The sequence below is a fragment of the Hesperophylax consimilis genome, chromosome 23, assembly GCF_061612785.1.
Source record: "Hesperophylax consimilis isolate HC1 chromosome 23, BYU_Hcon_1.0, whole genome shotgun sequence".
Classification (NCBI taxonomy): Eukaryota; Metazoa; Arthropoda; class Insecta; order Trichoptera; family Limnephilidae; genus Hesperophylax; species Hesperophylax consimilis.
Window position 1 is genome coordinate 20811796 of NC_142858.1, and position 20982 is coordinate 20832777.

At 37.2% G+C, this 20982-nt stretch overlaps 1 protein-coding gene across 1 annotated transcript in view; it reads left to right on the forward strand.

The window, feature by feature from the left end:
• Dhc1 (dynein axonemal heavy chain 1) overlaps positions 1-20982 on the forward strand; it is a 43410-nt gene that overhangs the window by 10329 nt on the left and 12099 nt on the right. The window contains exons 15-40 of the mRNA XM_089645712.1: positions 436-575; positions 1160-1308; positions 1463-1612; positions 2120-2290; positions 3820-4011; positions 9481-9709; positions 9924-10123; positions 12076-12357; positions 12550-12809; positions 12889-13108; positions 13237-13436; positions 13526-14001; positions 14088-14299; positions 14453-14677; positions 14766-14938; positions 15042-15197; positions 15289-15499; positions 15608-15802; positions 15918-16214; positions 16300-16418; positions 16654-17015; positions 17107-18084; positions 18178-18670; positions 18875-19517; positions 19638-20432; positions 20646-20894. Of these exons, the coding sequence (XP_089501838.1) occupies positions 436-575; positions 1160-1308; positions 1463-1612; positions 2120-2290; positions 3820-4011; positions 9481-9709; positions 9924-10123; positions 12076-12357; positions 12550-12809; positions 12889-13108; positions 13237-13436; positions 13526-14001; positions 14088-14299; positions 14453-14677; positions 14766-14938; positions 15042-15197; positions 15289-15499; positions 15608-15802; positions 15918-16214; positions 16300-16418; positions 16654-17015; positions 17107-18084; positions 18178-18670; positions 18875-19517; positions 19638-20432; positions 20646-20894 (7777 nt within the window). The remainder of the gene's footprint in view (positions 1-435; positions 576-1159; positions 1309-1462; positions 1613-2119; positions 2291-3819; positions 4012-9480; positions 9710-9923; positions 10124-12075; positions 12358-12549; positions 12810-12888; positions 13109-13236; positions 13437-13525; positions 14002-14087; positions 14300-14452; positions 14678-14765; positions 14939-15041; positions 15198-15288; positions 15500-15607; positions 15803-15917; positions 16215-16299; positions 16419-16653; positions 17016-17106; positions 18085-18177; positions 18671-18874; positions 19518-19637; positions 20433-20645; positions 20895-20982) is intronic.

Below are 20982 nucleotides of genomic sequence, written 5' to 3' on the forward strand. Positions count from 1 at the left end.
TCGCTCATGGAAAGTCATTGTATACTGCGGACAAATAAAATTTACAATATTATAAATTATAACACACTCTACGCCTGTATTTTTCTCTTTTGTTCTCATTCATTTATTTGTATTTTCATTTCTTTCTTGTTTTTTTTTTATTTATCTAACTATTTACCTTTTTATGTATCCCTTTATTTATATCTCTGATTCTATGTAAATTCTGATTAACTAAAATTAGATTAAACTCCCGCCACCTCGGAACAGGCTCAGCCTAGTGAGGTGGATTATACAAAATAAAAGTTATTTTATTGGTTTATAAATAATTTTAAAAAAATGTAACAAAAGGTTTTCCATTATGATGAATCCTTAAAATCTATTTACAAAGTGAATAAATTAATTTTTGTTTCTGGTGATGATAGTTACTGTGACCGACTATTTCAATGTTATTTGCAGAAATGCTGCAATAGAACTGAATAGAAAGAGTTTGATGGTGGAAGAAGCAGTAGAAGAAGTGCTCGAGTTGGTTAAGAAAGCAGCTCAGCAGTTTAAAAGCGAAGAACTTCAACCGGAGTTTGATTTTATGAATGAAGATGGTAAGTACTACTTCTTTTTCTTAAATAATTTATTTTATTCTGGAATGTGAGGATATTAGTACGATATCATGAGTCCCATTAAAAGAAAAGCTAAAAAAATAGAAAAAACTACGTTAACGGTCTGTAGTATTATTCGAGATTGATAGGGCCGATCATATTCTTCACTGTTTTTCGATGATGAAAGCTGGACTCTGCAAGGATTCCACGATGAGGACAATCTGAAGTTGTGAAGACTATCCCTTAATTCTGCCACCGGGGTACCATGAACGACTACAATTCGGAAATAAAACACGCACTCAAATTTTGTTACCTCAGGTCTCACGCCAGTCGTTGAAGCGTAAAACGCTATACTGCTGCCTCCTCATTAATAATAATAAATTGTTTTATAACAATGATACAGAGGTTAAGCCATATTTTATTGGATTAGAAATATTCATAAATTTCCAATAGTATATTCCAAAATTTTCTTTGATGGGGATGTAAATTGATCGACTGGTGCTTTGCATAAAGCGGTTGTATAATCTGTATTCACCAATACGTTAAGTATGTAATGATCAGCTCGTGCATTGATATTTGACCTTTAGATGAGGAACGTGCAAGTTTCGAAGGAGGAGCCAATGATGACGCTGGCTCCAGCAGCCAGCAGCAGGACTGGACCGCCGTGTGGGAGTGCTTCGACAAGCCTCACACTCTGTTGTCTACACCAGGCGGAGGTCTCTCCAAGGGCATGCAGGTAACGTACAATTGAATGCATTTTCAACTAGAAACTAAAAATCTAAATCCTAAAATCTTTCGAATGGCAAGTTCTAGCCTCCAGGAGAAGCCTTACCGTCTAAAAGTTTCCAGCTATCAGTGAAATATGGATTAATCTCTGGTGTTTTTTACAGGACATGGTAAAGAATGCTGTGAATGAGATGAGGAGGTATTACAGCCGGAAAGTCATCGATGTCCTCATCAGGGTCACCAGACACTCGTTGGACATGCTAAGGAGGAGGTTCGCCTCTGACTTGGAAATGCTTGGACGTGAGTTGAAAAAAATAAGATTTTTTTTGGAGATGGGCGATTCTCTGTGAAATGTTCTGAATTAATATAATTCTGAATCGAAATTTTTCGACTTTTGAACTGGAGTTCTAATTGCCTGAAGTCAACGTAATTATAGTATTCGTGTTAGGGGGATTGTGAGGTTGGAAGATATTTGGAAGTACGGGAAGATGAAACATAAGGTCGAGAAGTATATGGCTTATCAGGTCTGGTCACTAAGCACTGCTAAAGTAATCTCTAACTTGTGCTATGCTGACAGTTTCTTTCAAATACATAATATCAATTAAATGGCCAAACATAAAATCTGTAGAGCCAGGAACTGACAATCTTCGTCACTTCTTCTGATTTCCATACTCAATTTTATCCCGCGATAAAACACGTTCCCGATTTTAGAAATAGATGCAATTGACACATTAGTTCCGATCGGTGAAACCCTTGCAGGATGTACGATAAAATAACAACATGCTATTGTTAAATATTGTTATGTTACAGTGGCCAAGAACAAGCCGGTGTTTCTGCTGCACACGACGCTGATGATCCCCAACGTGTCGGTGCGACCGAGCGTAGACGACATCCAGGAGGCACTGCAGTCGGCTGGGCGCAGCATCACCGGCGTGGCCAAGGGCGTGGGTCAGTGGACAGGCGGCAAGGGCAATCAGGTACACACCCCACAGGCACACTGGCGCCCAACGTGGGGCAGTGTCGCGCGCGGGTGAATCCATACATTTTTTTACATATTTTGGCAGGTACATAAATAGACGTCTGCTAATTAACTATCTTTCTATGAACCCGAACATACTATTGTGTATGTCTCATTGTACTGTGGAGTGGGTACTTAAGTAAACGAGCAAATATGAATTACCTAGTTATAATATCAAATGCAGGTATTAGGGATTTTATCTCATCGATAACGAAAATACTTAATTGGTACTCAAAGCCCTCAAAGAGTACCACTTGCACGGCAGTGTTTCCCAAACTTTAACATTGATACCTGCCCCCTGAAAATGGATTTTACCTAACTTTATAAAATATATAAATCTTGTATCAATGTCCAATGGGGGAAGTCTACGTGTCATTATATGGTATTATATATTATTTCAGACTCTCTTCTTTATTTGTTATTCAGTTGTCTCGATCCAGTCCAATATTCTAATAATCACATCAAATTTTTCGATTCTTAAAAATTGCCGAATCTGCGTATGGTTAGGACTAAAAATAATATAAAATGATGTATATAATGTACAGACATGAAATGTTATATAAATATTAAAGCACACTGATAAATGTAATTTATTAATCACTAGATATATGTAAATCTTTTGCACATCTTTGTGTTTTTAAATAAGCAAGCATGAATTATTGTGCGTGTTAAAAATAGGAAAAGAAATAAGTATCGACACATGTTTGGCAAGTGACAATGATTATAATTTTGTAAATACAATATATAAATTAAAGTAAAGTAAAGTGTTCAAAGATGTAAATACACAGACAAGTTTTAAGAATGAAAGCACGAGCAATGAGCATGTCTTGGAAGTATTATACATTATTCCAATAAATCTTTTGCATTGCATCGATATAGAATTCCTGGATGCTGCTTCAGACGAGGAGGGATGGCATTAATTTTTGAGGGTCTAGCAATAAAAATTGAGAGATTCCTCAAAAATTTCCGATCGTTTAAAATAAAATTAGAACAAGGGGGCGTTTCTATGAGTTCTATATCCTTGTTCCGTTAGTTTTAACTCACATTTATACTAAATATGAATTGAATTAACGTATTTATTCTATTTTACCCACTTCCCCGTTTGTCTGTTGTGATGTTGTGTTCATTGTCCGCACCACTGTGATGTTTTGTCTCGACTCAACTTGTCCACATCACTGACTGCGTCGCGCTTCCTCCCGCACCAACTGACCACCCAACCACCCCCACCCGGTGCCAACCAAACCAATGTGTTCTTTGTCACACTATTTACATGTTGTATCTATGTATTTTAATGTGTTGTATATATATAAATGTGTTGTTTATATACATCTGTGTTTACTCGTTGGTGTTGTTCGTTGTTTGTGTTATTGATGACCACTGCACTCGGTTCCCCGCTGACACGCTTTACACGCTCCGCTTTGGTAGCAAAAGCCAAGCTGGAAGAAGGTAGTTGGCCGCTCCTCCCAAGCCCTCCTAGATGTAGTGTCCCGGCTGGACCAACAGGGCGGCGGCGGCAAGGCGCTGCGGGCCGTGGAGGATCCCAAGGCGCGGCGCAAGCGGCTGTACCGGCTCGTTTCCGAGGAGAAGCCATCCTTTGCCTACCAGTCGAAGAACTTCTACTCGCAAGTCATGGACAACAAGGAGGTGGGGAAGATCCTCTCCCTCCTTGCCACCTGTACGCAGACTGTTAAACAGGTAAGCCAACAATTGCATAACATCCACAGTTATGACTTCAGCTCGATGGGCATTTTTATTTATTTATTAACGCCGTTTTGGGCTTTTACTTATGAATAAATAATAAAACTATTTCTCTCCATTAGTAATCCATGCAATGAGGAGTACATATATATATATGGTAGTCAGTCACAGAATTTCGCACTGAAAAAAATTACGACTTTTAGTAATTTTACGTAATGGAATTTGAAAACTTATCAATGCAATTCTGAACTGTCATATGCATCATTAAAATTTTTGATGTTCTATAGAGTAGTTGGAGATGATACTCATATATGGCTCTATAAATAATAGTTAAAGAGGCTACCCATAGGACATACGCTCGTAGCTGTCTATAATGCAAGTACCGAAGGTTCATGTATAGTTTGTGAGAAAACCAGGAAATAGAAAAACAATTTTTTTACAGATCAATATCTAGTCAGTGAAGATCTTTGTAACTGACAGTTTAAGCATATAATAATAATAATAATAGTAATAATAAAAATAAATAAAATAGTAATAATATGTAGATAAATTTTACATATTTTTTAACATAAATTCTATTGACAAAAAGGTCACTGCTCAGCTATGCATTCCGGATCTCTCCGGGAATGCAGCTGGTTTTCAGCAGTGCCTCCAATATAATAATAATAATATATATATTTAGGTATAATAATGAACAATGAAATAATATTAATAATAAAAAATCAAATCTACACAAACAAATAAAAATAAAAATAGAAATAGCAGGTATACAAATCAGTGCAAATTAATAATATAGTTAACAAAAATTCAAAATAAACTTTTTTTTTATTTTTTTTTTTAAACACAAACAAAATAAACAATAATCGCAACCACATGTAGCTAAGTATCCCCTTCTTTGTAACAATAGCAACTATTCGCAGCAAAGCTTTTTGAAGCAATGCGACGATGTCGAAATTCGAATTGACAATGGTACTTCGTTCCAAAGCTTTTTGAAGCAATGCGACGATGTCGATATTCGAATTGAAAAGAATAGCTATAACTACCCTCAAACACAGTAGTTTTATGTTTGGGGAGAACGAGTAAGTGGTTTCTTTGACGCGTACTATGTGTATGAGAGTCAAGGGACCACTGCAATCTGTTGAGATAGGCAGGAACCCTTGAATTCATCAAATTTAACATTTTACACAATTGGTGTAATTTCCTTCTGTTCGACATATTTATAATCTGATGCCAATAGAGGTAAGGCGAGATATGATCCCGTCTCGGGACATTATAACAATATCGGACATATGCATTTTGGACTCGTTGTACTTGTTTTTGGGTTTTTTTTTCAGTTAAGAGGGACCATATACTGTGTCTCCATAGTCCAATATTGAGAGAACAAGACTGTCAGTAATAATCTTTCGTAATTTCATTGATATATGATCTCTTATATTATACAGCAGACGAAGTCTCGAATAGCACCACTGTGACTTGTTTTTAATATGTTCGTCATACCTCAATTTACCGTCCACCACTATTCCAAGGTTGCGCGCAGATTCAACAAAGGGAATAGTGGTTTCACCTATTTTTACATCATGTCCTCTATTCCTTACACATGATATTTTTTGTTTAGTTCCCATTAACAAAGCAACAGTTTTTTGGGGATTGAGAAGTAGTGCATGCTCTTGTGCCCAAGTGCAAACTCTACGTAGATCACCATTTATCATTTCCACCGCTAGATGAGGGTTACATACTTCAAACGATAAATATAGTTGTGTATCATCTGCATACATGTGCGACATACAGTGTCTAATAGATTACATCATGTCATAGGTATGTATTGCAAAAAGCAATAACCCTAGTATTGATCCCTGTGGTACCCCTCGCGTTATTTTAACATCAGTTGAATATTTTAGAGCCCCATTGATATCCCTGCAGTCAGTATGCTGAGTTCTATCTTTGAAATAACTCTGAAATCATTTTATTGCTTCATCATTGAAATCGAAGTATCGTAACTTTGAAACAAGCCATGGAATACTTAGTAAGTCGTGGTTTTGCCTGCATCAGTGGAGGCAAGAATATCGTCTGAAATGCATTGCAGAGCTGTCGTAGTGCTGTGGCCTTTACAAAACCCCGATTGATGACGTGGTATAATCACGCAGGTTTCAGTGTATACTACTGTTTGGTCAAACACAACTTTTTCGAGTACCTTGGATAATGCCGGTAATATACTGATCGGTCTGAGATCGCTAAGACTAGAAATTATTTTCTTTTTAGTAATTGGTATTACTAAACCATTTTTCCACACTGCTGGGAATGTACCTGTCCGTAATGATTGGTTAATAATTGCTGTTATGGTGCTGAGTGCAAAAGGAAGGATTAGTTTAATCATTGTGATACTTGTGTTATCGCAACCGATGGCGTTTGATTTAATATTATGAATGTGTTTTGTTATTGTAGTTTCGTCAACCGTTTCAAGTGAGAATGAGTTTGACACAAAGTGATTTTGTGAATTATAATGATTGAATAGAATTGTACTGTGTTTTAGATTTTGACTGTGGTTTATAAAATGATTATTTATTGCATCTGGGTTATTCAACTCCCTTGGTATATCTCCGCCTTTATCTTTAATATGAAGGCAGTTTTCTAAGGATTTCCAGAGTTTTTTGAGTCATGTATATTATTATTAATGTTTTTTTTCTTTTTTCAAAGAAGAGGTTGCTAAATTTCTTAATTGTTTATAATATATGTAGTGCGACTCTAATTTTGATTTTAAATACCTGGCATACGCGCGATCTCGAATTTTTATCATGTATTTAATGACATCTATTATCCAAGCTTTGTGTTTGTTTTTAATAGTTATAGTCTGTTTTGGAGCATGCGTGTAATATAAATTCAATACAATAAAATTGAAATGTGTAACCATACTATCAACGTCATCCAAAGCGTTTATGAGTTGCCATGGCCCATTAGCCAGATCTGAGTTTAACTCATTCATGTCAATATCTTTAATATTTATATATGGTATTGTTTTGGGGATATATTTTGGTTTGGAAAATTTTAAGACGCATATAACCAAACCATGGTCCCTAATAGATTTATAATGGTAAATTTGAGTGTGTGCAACTGCTTCAGGTTTATTAGTGAATACCACATCTATGTCGAGAAAGTAACTGTTACTCTTTTTGGTTCGTTTACAGTTGGCGACATATTAAATACTTGCATTGCGTCTATTAACTTCTTGGCGTCTGGTTCTTTTTTATTATTTATGTTTATATTTAAATCACCAAGCAAAAAAAGTAGTTCTGTACGCTGTACCTAAACAAATATTAATATTCGGGGCCTTAATTTTTAGCCATATTTGTAGCCAAGTATTTGTTTTAGTGTGGCAGTATAGTGCTAGATAGTTCACGACGTACGTAGAAGCCTACACTACCTCGTTTGGGGCGAGGGGAAAGATGTAAGGTATAGCCCTAAATTGTTCTATCTGTAGTACCTCTGCTCGCGTCAATGCAAGTTTCGTTTAAGGCTAATACATCGAATCCATGTTCTCTAATATAGATGCATAAATCATCAAACCCTGTACCAAGTGACTGTGCATTTAAAAAACCAACAGTCAGCCTACGTTTTTTATTATTATGTGGAGACATTGTGGAAGTTATTACAAGCCATAATTAGTCAAGCTAACTTGCATATCAATTGCGGCTTTTTGTGCAGGGCAGACTCTATCTCCCGTGGCATGGTTTTCTGGTTTCTTGAAACGATTGCAGGTCGCGCATGTGGCAGCTTGTATTTTCTTGGGGCAATCCATAAAAACATGTCCGGTCAGAGCGCAGTGGCGACAAGTTTTTAATTCCTGTATGCAGAATTTTCTGGTGTGGCCGTATTGGTGGTACTTGAAACATCGTGTGGCTCCTATGTAATCGCGGGCGCGGCATGCATTCCACCCAAGGAAGCATAAGCCGCTATCTATTAATACCTTTCTTGCTTCTGGATGACACGTTATTATCATATTCATCGTGCCGGTGTCTTTTTTGCCGAATAGGGATACTCTCTTCATTGTACGCATGTGATCTTCTTTGGAGAGGTCGCATTTCCCATTTATATTATTGTCGAATGTTTCTTAAAATAGTGCAGAATCACTCGTGGGTTCGCCTTTCGGTACATCATATAATACTATTTTAGGAAGTTTTTCCATTGGGTTTATCATTTTGATCTCTTTGGTGTTCAATTTTTCTTTCACATTTTTGATATTTTCCACCCCTTCGGAATTGGTTGTTTGAATTGCAATTCCTGCGCCCTTTATTTTTCGGGTCCTTAACACCTGTAATCCATCTGCTTTTAAACGAAAGGTTTTTCATCTCATGCGCATTGTTGACACTTAATTGGTTTGCTGATTCGGATAGGCGCTCACAATGGAGGTTCCTAAAAGGAGATTCCGATCGTATGTGAGTAACGCGAGGCAGTGAGTTCTCCATGTTCGTGCGCGCTAACTCGGCTCGAAGATGCTCTAGTTCCTGTCGCTGTACTATAATTTTTTGAGATTGTAGTACGAGTGATATTTTAGCTAAATCATCCTCAGACTCAGAGGAGCACACGATGAATTGTTTTTCCCGTGACAGTAAATACCGTCACGCACTTCAAAGAATATCCATAGACTGAAAGTTTGTTGTTTAGAATTTTTCTATGGTTTACTCAGATTTACCGATATTCTATGGTTAAGTTCAGATGACCTTGAGTAGTCACCAGTCTAAACCGTTTTAGGTATCTGTGATTTTTTCTATGGATTTAGGATAGCGATTTATTGCTTATGGTTTGTTTTTTTGGGTCGATTAACTTTACCAAAATAAATGCTTAATAGTATTTTAATGTTTCTTTTTTTCCTGAGATCCTTTACAGATGGTATAAGCGTTAATAAACACAAATTTTGTACACAATACGTTATGTATCGGGCAAAATATGATGATATTTGGCACTATTATAGTATGTATGTTTCAAGAACTGACATTAGGAACGTAAAACTTTTTTAAATCAATTTTTCACTATTATCGGTGAAATCATTTATAAACTATATTAATACTATGTAAAACTGCAGAAGGTAATTATTTAGTATGTGAAACACTTATAAACTATAATAAAACTATGTAAGTCTGCGCAAGGCAGTTACAACCGAAGTGTCACTGGATTACTATTATTTACAGTTTACAACTGTCACTTATGCAAAATATGTCACTTATTATTGTAATTAATTAATAATAATTAGGTTGATACACTAAATATAACCCAAGAAATCACCTCCGATATAATTTATATTCTACTTGCCGGTTTTAAATGCAAATTTGATAGGTTTTCGTCAGAGCAAATGTCGTGGGTACACACTTCAACAATAAACATAAAAATGTTATTCAGTTCATAAATTTAACTGAGCATAATAGTTCATTACACGGAATACCCATTTTAAAACTTGCCGGTTGCAATATTCAGGAGTTAACCGACTTCATCAAGCGCTGGCGGCCCTACCAGTACCTATGGAAGAACGAGAAGACGTTCCGGGAGTTGCTGCTGTCTGGCCTGAGCGAATTCGAGATGTCCCTGCGCAAACACAGCGAACTGGAAGCGCGGTTGGTCACGGAGAAGGACTTGCACATCTTCTGCTCGTGCCTGGCGGTCACCACTGACAAACTCAAGTTTGGACTGCACACAGAGATCAAAAGTACATATATACAAATTAAAATCGATCATCATACTTCAAATAGCGGTTCCAATTCTCTACCGGACATATAGACAAAATTTTGATGACCGTTATGCAACCAATTAATTTAAACTTTTTAGCTGAGGATCGACGGTTAACAGGGATCGTTATTTGATGTACGTTAAATTATGTGTTAAATTTTCTTAAAAATAAAATTTCCATTTCTCGGTTCTAGGTGGTACACACAAAATCGGCCAAGCGATGCGCAAGAAGTATAAAAGAGAGATGGATTATGTATACGCGGTGATGAACGAGATGAACAGAAAGTTGGAGAGGCCGATCCGAGACCTGGATGACGTCAGGATGGTGATGGATACCTTGAAGAAGATCCGCGAACAAGAGGTGGACATGGAACTGAAGATTGACCCCATTGAAGTAAAAATATTTCTTAATTAAAGTAGGAAGATTAGATTGGAAGAAAGTGGACGAGACTATTTATTAGACCCGCAGTACGAAGGAGTATTGGAGTAAAAGCTTTGATAGGTGGATGATGTGCAGGCAATAACCGCAGCCTTGATTTAAGCGGGCGAAACTGTTGGGAAACACCATGAGACTAGAAGGACTGAAAGTGTGGATGCAGCAAATCATTTTCGAGGGTTGTAGTACTGATTATAATATATTCATGTAAATTAAATCGAAACCAGAAGTCAAACAGGTATTATTTATCTATAGTCATATCAAAATAATTTAGACCTTAATTGAAAACTTTCTGTTTTTCAGAAATATCTGAATTATTAGAGATTATTGTTGCATAATATCATAAGTTAACAAATTATATCGTCGGATTCCTTGTATAAGGAAAGAGTCTACCATAAACATAACACAAGATTCACTCAAAATGATGGATTAGTGGTTTCGAAATGCACCAATAAGTACTGAGAAAGAACTCTAAACTATATTGTGCCCAAGATATCTAATAATCTACCAACGTCAATCAAAAATAATACCTTATGTACCACTAAAGTCAAATATAATCTAAGAAAATGGCTATTGGACACAGATGATATGTACTGATGCCCTGCTGAGGCCCTTGTATAGCTAATTGGAATTCACAATGGAACTTAAAAATATATAGTTAATTGTACCTACCAATGTTTGCTAAATATGGATATTCTTTCGATGTGACTGTTTCAATTGTACTTGTCTGATATATACAGAGATGTGCAAAATGGGTACCCAAAACCATTTAAAATGCAAAATGGAAATGGGTCAAAACTTTTCCATTTGAAAATGCAAAATGCAAAATGGTTTTTAGAAAAGCATTTCAAATGCAAAATGCAAAATACCTATTTTCAAAATGCATTTCAAATGCAAAATGGTTTCTCAGGTCAAACAATTAAAATAATTATAGAATTTTTAAACAATTTTGTCATTTAATAATGGACATCAATGTAGAACAAACATATTACATGATGGTAAATCCAAAAACACCACGACTACAGATTATGAGACCACAAAAAATTTGCGCGGGACTAATGTTGCCAACGTAAAAACATAGAAACTGCTTTTGGGTTTATAAAAACAGTTTATTTTTAAACAAGTTATGCTGTGTAATTATTATTACGCGTGACAGCTGTTTCGACCTCTGAAGGCATTATCAAACTGTCTATCAAACTGTTACTAGTAATAATAATTAAACAGCAGAACTTGTTTAAATAAACTGTTTTTATAAACTCTATAACAATATTATTGAATATATAAAAAATAAAATGGAGTTCTACAAATTAAACTTGATAGCAATAAATAGAAACTGCTATCTAACATTTAATATTACAGAGTCATGGCCCCATGTTCAGTATTTTTTGTAATGGTATCACTCAATTGCTAGGGCTCCTACCAGGCAGCAACTTGACACATGTAAATTATCTCTCATAGCGAGGTAGGACCGACTGGTATTTGAGGGTTATGAAAAAAGGATGAATAGAGATAGTAGGAAGAATGTTACAAAAAAGCATTTAAAATGGAAAATGCATTGAGAAAAGCATTTAAAATGCAAAATGCAAAATGGTTTTTAGAAAAGCATTTAAAATGCAAAATGGAAAATACCCATTTTGCATTTTGCATTTCCATTTGAAATGGATTTATTTGAAATAAAGCATATCTCTGGATATATAACGCTTATACTGCTACTATATTTTTATATTTTTATTTTTTCTATTCTGTTATATTAACTAAACCGTGTTATACCTATTAACTTAACCGTGTCATTGTATGAAGTGTTGTCTGTCTGCAGTTTAGCAGGTTTAAATTGTAAAATAAATTAATAAAAATCTCGGAATTTCATGTTTACTTATACGTATACTTACCCCAACTTTATCTGTTCCTAGGAAGCTTTCAACATAATCTCCCGCTACGAGCTGCCGGTGGACCGCGAGGACCTGGAGCAAGTGGACAGTCTGCGTTATACGTGGCAGCAGCTGCAGGCGCGCGCGCTGCACTCGCACGTGCTGCTGCTATCCATGCAGCCTCAGTTCGAGCGTGACCTTGCCAACAATCTGCAGAAGTTCCACGATGACAACGCCGAGTACGTGCACGAGTACCGGTACGCGGGGCCCATGCAGCCTGGCCTCACGCCCAGGGAAGCCTCGGACAAACTCATTCTCTTTCAGGTACATACTGTCACCGAATGCTTAAATTATTTTTATAGACTACAGAAAATGAGGAAAACCATTTTCTTCTTCTCTACTTTGAATATCATGAATGTCTTGTAGATTTTTATGGATTTTCTTGCAGCTTGCAAAGTGACTTAATTTACAGTTTGGTAATCAGGACACAAAAAACATTATTTAATTTGATTTCAGAACCGATTCGACGGAATGTGGCGAAAGCTTCAAACCTACCAAAGCGGCGAGGAACTATTTGGCCTCCCGCATACCGAGTACCCAGAACTGGCGCAGATCAGAAAGGAATTGAATCTCCTGCAAAAGCTATACAAATTGTACAATGACGTCATCGATCGAGTTAGCAGCTACTATGATATACCTTGGGGGGAGGTAAACATCGAAGAAATCAATAACGAACTGATGGAATTCCAAAACAGATGCCGCAAGCTTCCAAAGGGGTGAGAAACTAAATATCTTAACTTCGAGAACTTATTTCTCAGTTAACATTTTTCTGAAACATTTAAATCTTAATTTTAGGTTGAAAGAATGGCCGGCGTTTTATGCATTAAAGAAGACGATTGACGATTTCAATGACATGTGTCCACTTCTGGAGCTGATGGCAAACAAGGCAATGAAGCCGCGTCATTGGCAAAGGATTATGGAAGTCTCCAAATACAATTTCGAACTGGAGAGCGAAGGATTCTGTTTAAAGAATATCCTCGAAGCTCCTCTGCTACAATTTAAAGAAGATATAGAAGTAAGAATAAATATAACACTAATTCAGAATATTTCATTCTATGTAAATCTGTAATCTTCTATAACTTACTTTTTTTCATATGTACCTACACAACAAATAATCTTAATACTGCATTTGTGTGACTTTAGGATATTTGTATATCAGCTATGAAAGAAAAGGACATTGAGGCTAAGTTGCGACAAGTAACGAATGAATGGTCGGTTCATGAATTGACTTTCATGACTTTTAACAACCGGGGCGAGTTGTTGCTTAGAGGAGACACCACAGCAGAAACGATTGGGCAACTTGAAGACAGTCTCATGGTTCTGGGATCTCTGTTATCCAACAGGCATGTTTTATTATTTTAACCTTACAAATGTTATAAATTGTCCCACAAGATTTTTGAACTTTGAGTTAAAACCACATTTGCTTTTACAGATATAATGCACCTTTCCGAAAACAAATTCAGCAATGGGTTTTTGACTTATCCAACACAAATGAAATCTTAGAACGATGGTTATTGGTGCAAAACATGTGGGTATACCTGGAGGCCGTATTTGTTGGTGGTGATATTGCCAAACAGCTGCCAAAAGAAGCCAAACGCTTTTCAAAAATCGACAAGTCGTGGCAGAAAATCATGCAGCGGGCGCATGAGACACCAGGAGTAGTGTCATGTTGCGTTGGGGATGATCTGCTCAAGCAACTCCTGCCACACTTACAAGAACAACTTGAAATTTGTCAAAAGTCTTTGAGTGGATACTTGGAAAAGAAGAGAATGATGTTCCCTAGATTTTTCTTCGTTTCGGATCCCGCGCTACTAGAAATTTTGGGGCAGGCATCTGACTCCCACACAATACAAAATCATCTTTTGTCTATATTTGATAATACGAAATACGTTAAGTTTCACGATGTTGGTGAGGAATTTGAATTAGCCCGTATATTATAAATGCAGAGTAACCCATTTTCTGAACTAATTTATTACATCGTTTTAAATTTCCAGAATACAACAAAATGACTGCCATAATATCGTCCGAGGGTGAAGAGATCCCGCTGGAGAGGGCAGTTAGGGCGGAAGGTTCCGTGGAAACTTGGCTCATGTCCCTCTTGCAGACTTCTCAGATGTCTCTCCACTCCATCATCAGAACTGCAAATACCACTCTCAACGATCCCAATTTTGCTATGCTATCATTCTTAGAAAAGATGCCCGCACAGGTTAAAAAATTGCCCCGTATTTCAATTGATTTTTTTTTGCTGATGTTAGTAGTCAAAATAAATAGGATTATGATTGTAACTACCAGTTGTAGTATAAAAGTATAAAATACATTATTGTAAATATTTTTTTTTCTAAATTTCCTTGTTCCACAGATTGGTCTCTTGGGCATTCAAATGATTTGGACAAGAGATGGTGAAATCGCACTTATGCAGGCGAGAGTAGACAAGATGATTATGGCGGAAACAAATAACAAATTTTTGGAACTCCTCAACACACTCATCGACCAAACTACCAGGGACCTCCTTAAAATAGAGAGAATCAAATTCGAAACGCTAATTACAATTCACGTTCACCAAAGGGATATTTTTGATACCTTGGTAACATTTGAACTTTAATATCAGCATTGGAAATAGCAAAGTTTATTACCAGCATCGTTTCACTTACATGTGTTATTGATTTTTTTAGTGCCGCATGAATATTAAATCTTCAACTGATTTTGAGTGGTTGAAACAGTGCAGATTTTACTTCAAAGAAGACGCAGACAAAACTTGGATATCAGTTACAGATGTAACGTTTACTTATCAAAATGAATACCTCGGCTGTACCGACAGATTGGTTATTACTCCTTTGACAGATAGGTTAGCAAAATTGATGATAAGTTTTTACAATTACCTTGTTAATTGATAATTTTTATGTCGAAATTGAAAAGTAGGCACTACTTTATTTATCCATTGTTTTCAGGTGTTATATAACATTGGCTCAAGCTCTGGCCATGAGCATGGGTGGAGCTCCGTGCGGGCCGGCTGGAACTGGAAAAACAGAAACTGTGAAGGATATGGGCAAAACTTTGGCTAAGTATGTTGTGGTGTTCAATTGCTCTGATCAAATGGACTACAGGTATGATTCCACATTTAAAATAGACAAGTTTTACTGTTATAGCCGTTCGGCAAAACCAACTTAGTCACATGATCTGGGTGATTTTTTAAAGGGGCTTGGGGAGAATATACAAAGGATTGTCTCAGTCGGGAACCTGGGGATGTTTTGACGAATTCAACCGCATAGAGCTTCCAGTACTTTCAGTGGCTGCCCAGCAAGTCGCTGTTGTTTTGGCGGCCAAGAAAGAGAAAAGGAAGTCATTCCATTTCACTGACGGAGATCTTATCGAGATGTGCCCTGAGTTTGGGATATTTATCACCATGGTAAGGTTCAACAGTGTTTGCAAAATGTATTGACTATAAGCATAATTTAATGGACTATGTGTGTATTTAAGGAATATTAAAAAAATCGTGCATATAATATTTTTCTAGAACCCCGGATATGCGGGTAGAAAAGAGCTCCCGGAAAACTTGAAAATACAGTTTCGTACAGTCGCCATGATGGTCCCAGATAGACAGATTATCATCAGGGTAAAATTGGCTAGTTGCGGATTTCTTGAAAATATCACCCTAGCTCGGAAGTTCTACACCCTTTACAAACTCTGCGAAGAGCAGCTTACAAAACAGGCAAGATGTTATATATGCACTATTTGTATACTCCAATACATTAATTATTTATGCAGAAAGTTAGAATTAAAAGCAAATGATCTACTTACTGCGTCTGATCTATTTGTAATTTCAGGTTCATTATGACTTCGGCTTACGAAATATTCTCTCAGTGTTGAGGACTCTCGGAGCATCCAAAAGAGTGAACTCTAAAGACAATGAAAGTACAATAGTGATGAGAGTACTTCGCGATATGAACTTGTCCAAACTGATAGATGAGGACGAGCCTCTTTTCATTTCTCTCGTGGCAGATCTGTTCCCGAACCAAGCTTTGGAGAAAACCACTTATATGGAGTTGGAAGAATCAATTCAGCAACAGGTTGAGGAAGCAGGGTTGGTGTTCCATCCACCCTGGGTGCTCAAATTGATTCAGGTGATATGCTACTGCAGCACTAATTTAGTTTTCCTCTCGACTTGCAATGTGAATTTGCCGAAATTTTAAATTTCTTTTTTTTTAGTTATATGAGACACAAAGAGTACGGCACGGAATAATGACCCTCGGACCCACTGGGGCTGGAAAGACAACGTGTATTCACACCCTTATGAAATCACTTACTCAAATTGGGGAACAACATAGGTAACCCAACTTATTCTGCTTTTGGTTAGATATTAATTATTATAATAATAATAATTTGGCTAATTTATATAGTGCCGTTTTCGTGAAAAATCACTTCAAGGGCGCTGAAATATATATGATACTAACCAATATTGCTTACAAATTTTGTCCATGAAAATGTCCTGAAGAAAAAGTTACTATGTCTTATTTTTTTTATTTATTATATAACTATGGTTGTTTTTCTTAACAATTATAGAGAAATGCGCATGAATCCGAAGGCAATAACAGCTTCCCAGATGTTTGGACGCCTTGATGTTGCTACCAATGACTGGACGGATGGAATATTCTCTGCGTTGTGGAGGAAAACCCTGAAGCTTAAAGAAGGCGATAATGTGTGGCTGGTATTAGACGGGCCCGTTGACAGCATCTGGATCGAAAACTTGAACTCGGTTTTAGACGACAACAAGACGTTGACTTTGGCCAACGGAGATCGGTTGACAATGGCTCCTACCTGTAAAATTATATTTGAACCTCACAACATTGACAATGCTTCACCCGCAACAGTATCAAGGAATGGAATGGTTTACATGAGTTCTTCAGGTTTAGATTGGAGTCCAGGTAAGAAAAAGTTTTGATTGATTTAAGTACAGTACCTACATTATATATAACTTCCAGAAAAACTGAACGTCCTAAATTATATTTATTCCAGTTTTAAGGGCGTGGTTGAAGAAACGCTCTCCCAGGGAAAACGAAGTATTTGGACACCTATTTGATGAAACTTTCAGCAAGGTTTATACCTGGTGTTGTCAAAATTTAATACTAACCATGGAAATATTACAGTGCAACGTTATTTTACAAATGCTGAGTTTATTGGAAGGTCTAGTCCCTCCACAAATCGAAGCTGCCGAAGAATCAGCTAAGTCCGTAGCCGACGAGGAAGATGCCGACGACAAGGATAAGCCTGAAGAGGTTCCATTATTTTCAGGCGAACACTTACATAAAATTTACATATTTTCCTTGACTTGGGGCCTTGGTACGTATTTAGACAGTACGGATAGAGATAAGTTTGACGCATATTTAAAAGAAAATGCCGCTGACTTATTAGATATTCCAACTTCTGCCATGCATAGAACTTCAACTGTATTTGACTTCTACGTCACCATCCAGGGGAAATGGGAGCATTGGGAGACGATTGTTACTAATTATGTTTACCCCGACTATAGTTCACCTGATTATTCAAGTATTCTCATCCCAATCGTCGACAATGTACGGATAGACTACCTTATAAACTCAATCGCCAAACAAGACAAAGCTGTCTTATTGATTGGGGAGCAGGGTACGGCCAAAACTGTCATGATGAAATCATACATGAAAAAATCCAACCCAGAACTTTTCGTTGGAAGATCGTTTAATTTCTCATCGGCTACCAGTCCTTATCAGTTTCAAAAAACAATTGAGAGTTACGTCGAGAAACGCAGCGGAATGACGTTCGGACCACCAGCAGGAAAGAAAATGATGATATTTATTGACGATATTAACTTACCGCAGATAAATGAATGGGGAGACCAAATTACAAACGAAATAGTTCGTCAGGCAATGGACATGAAAGGATTTTATAGTTTAGAGAGGCCTGGAGAATTCACCACCATAATAGATATTCTGTTTCTGGGAGCAATGGGACAACCCGGTAAGATTTGCAATATTTTTAATTATTACAAAGCTACTTCTACTTTGAGCGATTTCATTTTAATGATTATATTTGTTATTTAACTATTTTAAGGTGGGGGCCGAAATGATATTCCATCACGTCTGAAAAGGCAGTTTGCTATATTTAACTGTCCTACTCCAAACAACTCATCGATTGATAAAATATTCAAAGTTATCGGAGAAGGTCACTACAACACAAAGAGAGGGTTTGCCACGGAGGTAAGGAGTCTCATAAAGAAGATGATTCCAATGACTCGAGACTTGTGGCAGCGCACCAGGGGAACGCTGCTGCCCACGCCAGCTAAGTTTCACTACGTGTTCTCACTGAGAGACCTATCCAGGGTATGGCAGGGGATGGTGGGGACCCTCTCCACGGTCATCGACTCGGAGAAGTGCCTCATGCTGCTGTGGAAGCACGAATGTTCCCGCGTCTTCTCCGATCGGTTCACGCTCCAAACAGATAAAGATTGGTTTGATAAAACCTTACTAGCCGTCGTCGATGAAACTCTTGGGTCGGATTATAAAAAAATGTCTCTTGGGAATCCTGTATTTGTTGATTTTATGAGGTAAATCTATTTGAAAGACTTTCCGTTTAATCCTTTTATTATAGGTATATTTGTTTTGATATCGTTGAATAAAGCTATAACTGTTGAAACAAATAAATTTTCCGTCACCAGAACAAATAATAATTTTGTTAGGACGATCCTAACGTGAAGAAGGAGCAATAGAAACGTTTAAACCAATAATAAAATACCTGCATATGTTCACAGAGATGCTCCAGAACCAACAGGGGAGGAAGGAGAGGATGCAGATATGGAACTGCCGAAAGTGTACGAGCCTGTATTCAATCACAACGAGCTGAGGGAGCGCCTCGATATGTTTCTGGCGCAGTTTAATGAAATGGTTCGCGGTGCTGGGATGGATTTGGTGTTCTTCCCCGACGCAATGTTACACATCGTGAAGATATCGCGGGTTATAAGATACCCGAGGGGGAACGTCATGCTCGTGGGAGTGGGCGGCTCTGGCAAACAATCCTTGACCAAACTGTCGTCTTTTATTGCCGGATATAAAACATTCCAAATAACCCTTACAAGGTCGTACAATGTGGCTAATTTCCTAGAGGATTTGAAACTATTGTACAGATCGTGCGGAGTTCAAGGGAAAGGAACCACGTTCGTGTTCACCGACCTCGACATCAAGGAAGAAGGCTTTTTAGAATATCTAAACAATATTCTTTCATCTGGCGTAATATCTAACTTGTTCACAAAAGACGAGCAACTCGAAATAATTTCTGAGTTGACGCCTATTATGAAACGCGAAAACCAAAAAAAGACTTTGACAAATGAAATTATAATGGACTATTTTATGACTAGAACATGTCAAAATTTGCATGTTGTGTTTTGCTTTTCACCAGTAAGTATGATTTATATTAAATTACTTATTAAAAACTTTAACTAAATTACGTTAAGTTAGGTTGAATATCTAATTAATGTTATTATACAATAAATACTTACGGATAATTTATCATTGCAGGTTGGAGAAGCTTTTCGGAACAGAGCTCTTAGATTCCCCGCTCTTATATCCGGCTGCACGATAGATTGGTTTCAACCTTGGCCAAAAGATGCATTGGTATCTGTTGCCAGCCACTTTTTAACCGATTTTGAAATTGCGTGCACAGCCGAAGTTAAGGTTGATTTACAGGTCGCTCTCGGATCAATTCAGGATATAGTTTCAGATACATCTGCTGAGTATTTCCAAAGATTCCGTCGAGCAACACACGTCACTCCAAAATCATATTTAAATTTCATTGGTGGTTACAAAAATATCTACCAAATGAAACAGCAAGAGTTGGGTGAAGGAGCTCTCCGAATGGACACAGGGTTGGAAAAATTAGCCGAAGCGTCGCTTTCCGTCGGCATACTTAAAAAGGATTTAGCTGTGATGGAACAAGAACTAGCTATTGCATCACAAAAAGCGGAGCACGTCCTCGTCGAAGTAACGGAGAAAGCTAAACAAGCAGAAATAGTTAAAAACCAAGTACAAAAGGTTAAAGAGAAAGCTGAAATTCTAGTAGCATATATTGCAGAAGAGAAAGCTTTGGCTGAAGAAAAGCTGGAAGCTGCAAAACCTGCATTGGAGGAGGCTGAAGCAGCTTTGAACACCATTAAACCCGCCCATATCGCCACCGTGAGAAAGCTGGGTCGACCCCCCCACCTCATCATGCGCATCATGGACTGTGTGTTGATACTGTTTCAACGGAAGTTGCACGCCGTTATTGGCGATACAACTTGTCCGTGCCCCAAACCCTCGTGGGCAGAATCTCTTAAGGTGAGAACTTTCATAATAGGGTACAATATTCAAAATAGATTATTCACAACATTATAAAGATTAATCACTCCCGAAGAAGTAATCGTTAGATTGGAACGCGTTTATACGTTTTATACTAAAATTATAACGCAATGTCCGTAGTATAATATTTAAATACATTCAATAAAAATAATAATAAAATAATAGGAGTTTTTTTCTTCTTTAATGTTAAAGATGATGTCAAGTACGACGTTCCTGCTACAACTACAAAATTACCCGAAAGATATTATCAACAATGAGATGGTTGAGCACCTGCTACCTTATTTTGAGATGGAAGATTACAATATGGACACGGCCAAAAGAGTGTGTGGAGACGTGGCTGGTTTGCTGTCTTGGACAAAAGCCATGGCTTTCTTTCATAGTGTGAACAGAGAGGTTCTTCCACTCAAAGCTAATTTAACTCTACAAGAAGCTCGATTAAAGGTACACTTTTACACTTATTTGATCTCGCACCCTTAGTTCCTAATCAATTTATGGCCGATACATTTATTATTGACGGTATTTCAGTAAC